We start from the raw sequence: 10,955 nt of genomic DNA on the forward strand, positions 1-10,955 counted from the left end.
TAACATGGAGCACTGCTTTCAGCTTGTAAAATTAACACTAACAGTATATAATTTGACATAAAATGTTACAAATCAGATGCTGCCATGTTTCTATCTTCTGATGGACATAAACACATATTGATTTTCCCTAGCTCTGCTTTGTTTTTTTTTTTTTTACTATCTGTGACAAATATTGGTCCTTTAGGCTGTTATTACTATTTCGTTGACTCACAGGTCAGTTACTTCCTCTGGTTAGATGCGTTGCTCATTGTAGTGAAAGTGACTGAGGCTCCTCAATGCTCAGGGTGGTGACAGCTGTTTAAATATACTGTTTAAATATACTGTATATATGCTGCTTGTTCTGATATGCTACAAGTATTTGATGATTCATTCATTAAAAAGTAATGTAGCTGCATCTTTCACCACCTGTCCATGTGAATAAGAAAAACACCACCACAGCCACCCATGCAAACAAAACAGACCTGGAATAGCTACCTACACTTGTTTAAATGACTTCAGGGTGACATTTTCCTTTAAATCTTTCAACCAAACCAGCTCTGCCTAGACTTGAAAGTCATTTCACACCTAAAGTCTGATTAGAACCTTGTCCTCGGGGTGGTACGTATACCTGAGCACTGGATATCATGTTCTACTAGACGTTTTCTGTGACATGCACACGTCGTTAAGGAAATCAAAGGATCACTGTGTCCTGGGTCTAGTGGGAGCTATAAGTAATATCCCAACATATAGAGTAGTTTCCTGTTCTGACAGGATTACCACAGCCGACGAAGGGAAACCCAACACCCACCTGCGAATAAGACTGAGTCAGACATGGTGAGAGCAGCCCCTGACATCTTAATTTATGCATATATAAGTGTGTGTGTGTGTGTGTGTAAGAGTGTGTATTGTGTGTAGGAGGCCTGCCATATGCTGGATGTGCCAGTGTTCCCACCTACTGAAAGCTGCAGTAGGTGAGAACAGACATTATAGCATAGGATAATTATGGCTCTTGTGTTGAGTCCTAAAATATCCATTCACAAAGATAAAAAAAAACAGTGATGACTTTATGCTAAGCTAAGTGAAGTCCTATATGTAGTTTGATATGAATAAAAGTTGCATCCACCTTGTCACAAAATTTGCAGTAAGAAAAGACGTTTTATGTCCCAAAACCTGAAGCTATCCGTGAAAGAACAAAATATTTGATTCATTAGTGAAGTATCCAAAGGAACAGAAATGTTCAGAAAGTTTAATACCCACTGCAGTAACTCACTTATTAAATCTGTGACAGCACAGAAATGAAAATCAGGTTTAGTGGAAGAGATGCAATAAAGATATTAACAAAGGTCTCCTCACAAAGCTGGGTCGCCAGCGTTAACATAATATGGAAAAATCACCTCAACTACTCCCACTTGGCAGAGACCAACAAAGAGAATGGATGGAAGTTCAATTTGGCAGCCAGTGCTTCAGTTAAGGTCAAACCACCCTCGGATAGACTGGCTGTTTGGATATAGGAAGACAACAAAATGATGTGGTTGTGTTTTGGCCTTCTCTATCACTGCACTGTTTTTTAACTTTAATACTTGAAGGATATCATTTTACACAGTCCTATTTTAACTTGACCAGTTATCCTCTGATGCCCCGTCATACTGACGCCTCAAAAGCTGTCACAGCTTAACTTTCAGCCCTGTTTCCATCACTCTATTTTTTTATGTGCATCTTTAAGTATTGCAGAAAAGAGAGCTAGAAACAACACATTTAATAAGTCAACAGAGTCAATATACTTAAAAGTCTGATATTTGCTGTCCTTTCTGTTTTTTCCTTAACCAAAATAAAACCTAAACAAAACACTTGTGAATCATTAAACCAAAACAATCAGCAAAAGCTGTGCCCAGGATAATGCACTATATTTATCTCATCTTTTTGGGGTCCACATGGAGGAGGTGTTTCATACATCCAAAGAAGACAGGACCACATTATTCCACACTAACACACATTTTCTTCATTTGTCCTTGAACATTTAGTCAATTTAATATTTTCCAGTACAGCTGTTGTCTCTGTAGCTAGTGGGCCATGAAAGTGTCAACAAATAGGTCTGTTAAGAGACTTATCTGAGCATCATATTGAGCAGACGCTCACATACTCCTGTCTGCATGTTGAGTATTTCATTTACACATTTTGTGACAGAGAGGCAGTAAAGTCATTCAAAAGTAATCCCCACACCTCTTGCACAATTGGAAGTATTGTTATTTCTGATCATGCAGCTGTTTACCTCAACATTACTTCTAAAAATACCAGAGAACAAGCACAATACTGGAGATTGAGCCCCATTATTCTTACAGATAGCTCCTGTTATTCCAGCCCTGAGTTTATTAGGTGATACTACCTCTCAGGGAAGCTAATATCTCCTAAATTCTTAAAAAAGGATAATTTCCAGATAAATGTGGCTCCTACAGGCCTATTTCTTTAATTAAAGTTGACCTTAAAATCCTCACTATTAGGCTGGAAAGTATCTTGCCCCTACAAACTAAATGCCGACCAAACAGGCTTCATCAAAGGTCACAATTGTTGTAATAACATCAGACGAATTTTAAATGTGGTTCAGTTGTGTCAGCAGGGTGCAATAGATGGTCTCGTAGTTTCTATAGATGCAGAGAAGGCATTGAGTCGAGTTGAGTTTTCTGTTTTACAACATGGAGCAGTCTGGTCTAGGTCACTATATTATTAACTGGGTTAAAGTTCTCTATAATTCCTCACTGGTGGCTGTCCTTACAAATGGACAATTTTTAAGTTCGGGAAAGGGTTGCCCCTTCTTGCCATTGTTATTTACGTTGATGATCGAGCCACTGGCTGAGGTAATCCGTTTGCCTCATAAAATCTCGCTTTATGCTGATGACGTGTTGCTGTTTGTATCCAACCCAACACAATACAGCATGTGCTCACAATTATCAACCAGTTCGGTATTTTTATTTTTTTTTGGCTATAAAATCCAATGAGGATGATTCCCCTCCTAATTACTTGCAGGTTGTTACAGAAAAATAAAGGGCTGGTTCAGTTATTTTTATCTGGTGTAAAAAAAGAGCACTAAAAAGAGGTACTCCAGGTGTACTGGATTCAGGTTTTAAAGATTGGATATTGGCTGTCTAAGGGTATTTCAACCTTTGGCTGCCCTTTTGAGAAAGGAGTTCTAATGTCATTTCACAAGATTATGTGAAATTTTCAAATAGGTAGGAATAATCTTTTCCACTTTTATAAGATAAGAGATTTTATTAAAAAAAAACATTTTTACTGGCTGACACTGCTGTTTCTGCTCTTTTGTACTGCAGGGAAAGTGCCATTTAGCATAAAACATTGAAAAGGCAAGGCGAGACTATTTTGAATACATTGGCACAGACCTGGGGGAGGTTATTGGGTGTAGAGATCACAGAAGACATGTGTGGTAGGATCTGGAACATTGCCCAAAAAATAACAGTTTGTAACGTCTTGGGATTTACAACTTAAAATACTACACAGGGCCCACCTATAGCCCCACTGTGTCTTAAATGTAGAATGTATGAGGGTAGTCGCACACATTGTCTCTGGTCTTGCCTCAAATTCCAGAAATATTGTAAATCTGTCTTCTGTCTTTATGAAATGATGTGCATTCTGACAGTTAAACTTAATCCTGACCCAGTGTCCCTCCTTCTCGGTCTTCCAAAAAAACCTATTACAAACTAGAACTACATGAAATTATATGACATTCTGACCCTTTGCACCTGGAAAATTATTTTACTCCACTGCATCTCTACTGACCGCTACCTGTGATATAAATCTGTCAATGAGATTAATGTTGAATGCAATGTTTCTGTGCAGTATTTTTTTACTGTTCTAGAGGTGATCAATTGTGTTTTTGTTGTTTAGCTAAACAAATAAATAATATATCCATTCATCATCTGAACCCGCTTGGTCATGGTTGGCTGCAGCCTATCCCAGCTAACTACGGGTGAGAGGACAGGTCACCAATTCATCACAGGGCAACATACACAGACAAACAAACATTCACACCACAATTTAGAGTGACAAAAAGACCTAACAAGCATGTCTTTAGACTGTGGGAGGAAGCCAAAGCACCCAAGAAAACCCACACAGGCACAGAAAGAATGTGCAAAAACTTCACACATAAAGGCCCCAGTCAGAATCGAACCAGGAACCTTTTTGCTGTGAGGGGACAATAAAAACAATAGCAATCATTCAAAAAAGTAGCCCCACATTAAAAGCCACTTGAGCTTGCATTATTATTATTAATAATAATAATCCTTACTACTGATGAGGCACACAGAGTGGACTTTTCTTGCCTGGAGTATCATGTCGATATTCCATATGCAGCTGGCATTTTACTTGCATCTCATCCTATTCACTGGTCTAATGCACCAGTGAACACCCAGCACACCTCCTCCACAGCTGGAGCTTCACTGCATGCCAAGTGGCCTTAGAGTAATGTGACCAAATATTGATATTCAGTACTATACAGTAAGTACTCACACACTAAATCTGTGATGTCTTGATGCAGTCACTTTGTACCAACAAACTATTGTTTACTGTGTGTGTGTGTGTGTGTGTGTGTGTGTGTGTGTGTGTGTGTGTGTGAGTGTGTGTGTGTGTGTGTGTGTGTGTGTGTGTGTGTGTGTGTGAGTGTGTGTGTGTGTGAGTGTGTGTGTGTGTGTGCTTTAAACCAATGAGCCTTTTAAAAAAAAGAGGTACAGTGAAATAGTGCCCCTCTAATGATGACAGCCTTCTGCTGGTGATTCGTCAATACAGTCTTACTTTCCCAGTCTGTCTGTCTCTCTTTCTCTCCCTCACTCTATAACTCAGCTTTATTCACATCACTCTGCATAATGCATGATAGCACATACGTCCCTGAAGGCCTTTTATTACGTAAACCTGTTGCAAGAGAAGCCACACCAGCATTTTTACAACATCCATCAAAAACAGGGGCAAGCATGTGTTGGAGTGGTTTCTGATGTATTGATGGTTGAGTGGCCGTGAAGTCTGAATACATTTTTTAGACTCAAGACACACTTTGAAAAGTAACACTCGGAAAGCCAATGTGTCAGCAGTCAGGGAGGTACTGTAACAGATTCAGCAAATGTACTCAGGAATGAAAGACCTTCCTCTTATCATGAAAAGAATAAAACTCAACTCTGCAGGGCAACACTGTGGGAAGGAGAGCCCCTTTCACTGAATGCTTTGAGTGAAGATCTAACCGTTAGGGACTTGAGGCCAGTCCTCCTAATTTTGTGCATTAAAAAAATACTAGAATGGTATTTACAATATCACACTGCACAGACGACAGCAGAGGTGAGTCAGAGTATTGGTCCCTTATTCGTGAGCTACTCAGTCAGTTGTCACCTGTCTGCAGCTCCTGTAAGCTGCAACAATGATGTCTCTCAGTTAAAGTTCAAAGTGTCTCACTGACAGAGAGTGACAGAAATCTGACAGCAAGTGAACCTGGGTGAATCCAAGATTTCACTATATACTCCTACAGTGTGGTATGTTTGTAGTGCAGCCAGGTGAGACTTGTAAATTTAGTATTTGTGTTGTTTTGTGAAAAAAAACACATTTTACGCATACGGAGTTGAATTTGTGCATGTAACGATGTAATAAGAAAGACCCCGTTGCATTGACTTGCAGCATTCACAACTCACCACTTGCATTCTTCCCGCAGATCAGGTGCTGCCAGGGCTGCAGAGACCCCCATATCTCTGCATCACCGTTGATGGCCTGCTCCAGGGTCTCCACAGTAAACTTGGGGATCCCGTTGTCTCGCTCCAGCAGCGCGCTGCGCAGCACCCGCGCGTATACATCGCGGAAGAGGCTCTCCATGCTCGCAGCCAGGTAGATTGCCGCATGCTCGTGGATCCTGACCGCAACCCTGCTGTCGACCATCCACCTGAAGAACTTCCCCACGTTGAAGATGAGTCCGCAGCGCACCGACTTGCCGCGGCTGAACTTGTCCTCCTCAGTGCACATGTTGTACATGGACAAGGCACTGAGGGCCGCGCTGATGCAGTTCATCGAAACAGTCCACGACAGGACGATCTTTATGGCACTTTGGATCTCGTATTTGGTGCATTTGGCGTAGCGCAAACTCAGGCGCTGCGCCTCCTTGGCGACCCTGACCAGGGCCCGGCTGATCAGCACCGAGAGCCTGAGCAGGACGTCCTGCGGTGGGGTCGGCAGGCTCATCTCTTCGTCTTTGCTCAGTGCGCTCGCCACTTCCCCGAGGCTCCACGGCACATCCTCAAGCTCGGGTAGTTTAGCGCACTGCCCGGTGCACTCCAGGATCTCGGCGTCTTCGACCAGGACCGTGTTAACAGTGTCCAGACTGTTGTGTCGACTGTGCATCGAGTCGGTTAAATGCCAGTAATTCCCCCCATGTGCCTCTGAGCAGCACAGCGACGCACTGGATGATCTGAAGGAGTCGGCGGCTCCACCATAACCTGAATCAAGCGTCAAATCCTCCAGGGTCCTCGCTGCTGACTTGCTACTCCTTGCCATAACTGCACTTCATACTGTAAAAGAGGGATTGGGAAAAGTGATGGAAAATATTGAAGGTGGTTCAATTCGGAAATGCACGCATCATGCACGAGCTCAAGTAACTAATCTGTTGTTATTCCTTTTCAGGAAAAGTCCATGCAAGGTTGTAGAATAAAGTTAAAGACTATTATCCTACTACAGTGCATCAACAGTCACACAGTGCCGTACAAGCGCAGTGCCTGACAGATGGAGGCGGGGCCGGGGAGAGCAGAAAACAGCTGTCAGCCAATGGACTGTCAGGAAGAAGGAGCAAAGAGTTTCAATTGGATCACTTTAAATGATCAATAAAAAAAATCATTGATGTTGCCCATAATAAAGATTAAGGTGAACAGTGAGAGCCATATTTGTTTATTCTGCAGTCCACTGTATATTTTCTAGAAATGATGTAACTGCATGAATCCTGTGATCCTGATCCATGTAAGAATAAATAGACAGAAATTACAGTCAATAGTAAATCACATACAGCAACATTATTTTTATGTAACCACATTTAGAGGACAAATCTGCCTGAGGATCAGGCTTTTTCAGATATTTTCTGAGGTCCCATGTCTGATCGTAACATGACTCAAGACCATTAATAATAGATTGCATGCATAATGTATCCTTCTCTGTTCCTCCGGAGGAGAACTCATTGAAAAGATCTGAATTACTTTCAAGGTCATTCACAGGGATCACTCACAAGGTCTGACCTGTGTTTTATCTTTTTCTTTTTTTTGGTATGTTTTTTCACAGCTGAGGATCTGCAGAATCTGCATGTTCATCGTAATACTAACTAAACTGAAAGCCACACGCTATACATTCTATATTCTCAAGTGACAGCAGTGAGATGTGTGGTTCAAGTAAAATGTTGAAAATAAGTCTGTAATACAGCACAAATATCTGCCCAAATGAAATGTTCAAGGGTAGTATAGAAGTGGAGATGTGTAGTATAGAATCTGAGGAGTTTTAATAATCTAAACATAATGTAAAATAGATAAAAAAGATAAAAGAAATTGCTGCTGACTGTTCACTGAATGTGGGTGAGTTGTCTCACAGTGACTGCTGCTGCATCCGACAGCAGGTTGGTGCTTATTTGGAGCAACAGTGAACCCTAGTGTTGTGTAATCAAACCTTAGTTTCTTTTCCAAAGACAGACTCAGTACCCAATCATTATTAATTGCTGATTGCTCTGTAGTTAGTTTAATAAAATGCAATCTCTTTTCTGCAATTATAACCAAAACTTGAAATTGAAAATACACAGAACAGATATAAAGAAAAAAGCATATTTGTGCTCACTGTTGCATTTTATGGCAACACTATTTGTTTTGAATTATATTTTCACTTCATATATCTGAACTCAGAAACATCCAAATGGAAGTCGTTTTAATTACTGCTGTTGTTGTTTTTGTGTTTGAATGCTTTTCTTTCCCATGTAAAGCACAATTACTAGCCTCTGTGTTTTGCTGCTTTGCCTTCACATATCAATGTCAACTTTCAGTCAAACTAAAGTAACATGCTGTGAAAATATTGTTTGCTTTCAGCTCTTTTGTGACACATCACAATTTCTTGTCCTGTTTTATCATGCGATTGTGCTTGCTGTGTGCTAACTGCCATGATACACAGACAAGTACACATACTGTAGGTCAAAATGTGTTCTGTGAAAAAGACCTAGTCGATACAACAACATTATGGCAATGATCATATTCTGCAATTTTAATAAATTGAATAAAATATTCAGTTAACTACTGAAGACAATCATAACTGTATGGTTAAATTTTTGCTGCAGATTTAATATCACACCATTGGGTTTTATGTAATTTAATGTGGCTCAGACTTCACTGCTGAGAGTGGGTGGCTGGGTGTGCAGATTCTAAAGGTCATACAAGAAAAGGACAAAAAAAAGACGCAGCAAATATGTGGCAAAAAGCATATTCCTACACAGAGACTAAATGTATTAGCATGTTCTCTTTGCAACACTGTCCTAATGGTCTGAACAGTACAGAAAAATACTGATAAGAAATCCAAATCAATCTGCATCCATTGCTGAATGTGCTGTCATTACAGAAATAAAGTGCAACATTTAGTATACATCAGAGGTCCTGCACAATTATACACCTCGCAAGGCTCTATCCCCCTTTATGGTGATTTGGCTGCATGTTTTCCATCATCTACATTTCTATGACACATTTTTAATAGAATTTACACACACACTCAGGGAGAAAAACAGATTGACTGAATACCTGTACCTTCACAAATTGCTCGATTGCTGCTCAAGAAAACTACTTTGTAGCAGCACCAAAAAGTATTTCAGGCTGCTGTTTAAATTAAATCGTCTGAATAAGGTTTTAATACCAATGCTGAAGGCCAATTTTGTGTCAGAATTTTTGATGTAATAGTTTAATGTCTACATTAGGTGCAAAGCCAAGGGACCACTTTAATCACATTGAATTTAAAAGGGGCAGCATACCGGAGGGAGAACAACTTAAGACAAGGTAATTAAAAACAGAGGGATTTTGTGGCAAAAGCCGTTCATCTATAGCTAAAAAAACAATTAAAGATTATCATCAAAAACCCAGCAGCACACTATGTCATCATTCTAGAATAGTGACTGAACATGTGTAAGTGTAAATTCAGTCTTCTCTTTGTGGCAATAATCTAAGTCAATTGCTCTCACTAAACAAATATTAAACAAAATATTAAAGTGTATATATAGGACCTGTAAGGTAAAATGCAAACATATGCAATTAAGTTTGAGACCTCAAAATTAGTTCCTGGATAAGCCTGCCCTCTTGTGTCCACCTTCAAAGCCTTTTACATTTTCTGTAGTTCAGAAGAGCAGCTAATAAGCTTTGACAGTGATGCAGCATAATTAAAATCAACTAGGCCTATTTCAGTAGCTTGTCAATGAAACTGTTGCTGTCATTGACACAAAAACTTCTGTAATCCTTTAGGAGAATGAAAAAGTCAAGAAGTGAGTAGGGCAGCAGGGCAATCATTTTTTATTATAAAAGAAGAAAAACAACACAAAAAAACTCATCCAGTGTTGTTTATATTATTCTGCTTATCTCCTACAGTAAGATGGGATGATCAGACCACTTTGACTGTGTGTGATATGCCCTGACCACAATGTGGTGGCCTTTTAGGTACACCCTCTATAATTTACTCTGGAACTAAGGAATGTGCAGTCTGGGAATACTAACCAACTAAAACAAAACATAGGCTGTTTGGGTGAGAAAACTGCAGAAACATACCTCATGACTTCAACTAAACATGGTCCAAAATAAAGTGAACCTTTGACCATGTGACTACAACCCTCAAGTCAAGAGCATTATGCCAAATTAATGCACAGTATACACACACTCGTCCTCTTTCTATCCACTGAGCAAAAAACCCAGCCAATAGAGACATAGACGGTTCACGACAGTGAACCTGTACCCACGTGACAGATCAGTCACGAGTGCCACCCAACAGGAAGGCAGCTGTCAAAGACAGGACAGACCACAACAACAATTTCAGGCGAAAATAGATTTTATTAGAATTTGCCAAACATAAAGTGATTCTACGAAAACTACCTAAATACAAGACATCCCAGAACATGAAGAACTCCATCAAAATCGAAAACTAAAAAGTTACCCATCCATCACAGCCCTGAGCACAGCAGAGGGGATGGTAGACGCAGGCAGATTTAGAATATAATACCACACACATCCACCAGTGATGCACCTCTACATAGTGCCCATGACACAGCCATCCCCCGTGTGGAGTAGGCGACTACTCTTGATGGGGGAGGCTGCCCATCATGTGCATAGGCCAGTATAATGAGGTCAACGATCCAATGGGCGAGTCATTGTTTCGTAACAGGCCTGCCCAGTGCAGCCAAGCCGTAAGACAAAAATGGGTTGTCTGTGTAGCGATGGGACTGAGTGCAGTTCACATATGCCACTCTCGCTTAGCTAAAGTGATGGCAATCAGAACAACCATCTTCAGGCTAATACGACAAATGTCCAGACCAGGCAAGGGCTCAAATGGAGGCAAGCAGAGTCCCGGGGACGGTCCGAAGATCCCAGGAAGGAAGCAAAATCCGTCGCACCTGCCATGGGCAGAGGAAATAGCAGCAAGATACCCCTTAATAGTGTACTCTGACCATCCCTGGCCTAACAGATGCTGAAAAAGGACAGTATCACCATCATATCACAGTATAAAGGGTCCACCACTCACTAAACTCCCTCCATCTACAAACTCTGAGATGGGTGCTGGAAAAAGCAGGCACCAGATGACAAGGATTATCCAGACAATTGATGGGATTTAACTCCCAGGCCACCACACTCACAGGGGGTGTGCCTGTGGTCACCCCTGCATGTGACCAGACTAGAGATGTAAAAGTACCACACTTGTATAAGAGTAAAGATAATATACCAAAAATG

General features: G+C 40.7%; 1 protein-coding gene across 1 annotated transcript in view; it reads right to left on the minus strand.

The window, feature by feature from the left end:
* btbd11b (BTB (POZ) domain containing 11b) overlaps positions 1-6,709 on the minus strand; it is a 58,143-nt gene extending 51,434 nt beyond the window's left edge. Inside the window, exon 1 of the mRNA XM_028407563.1 lies at positions 5,661-6,709. Within this exon, the coding sequence (XP_028263364.1) occupies positions 5,661-6,513 (853 nt within the window). The 5' untranslated portion in view covers positions 6,514-6,709. The remainder of the gene's footprint in view (positions 1-5,660) is intronic.
* Positions 6,710-10,955: the final 4,246 nt, after the last annotated feature.

This window comes from Parambassis ranga, chromosome 6 (assembly GCF_900634625.1).
Source record: "Parambassis ranga chromosome 6, fParRan2.1, whole genome shotgun sequence".
Lineage (NCBI taxonomy): Eukaryota > Metazoa > Chordata > Actinopteri > Ambassidae > Parambassis > Parambassis ranga.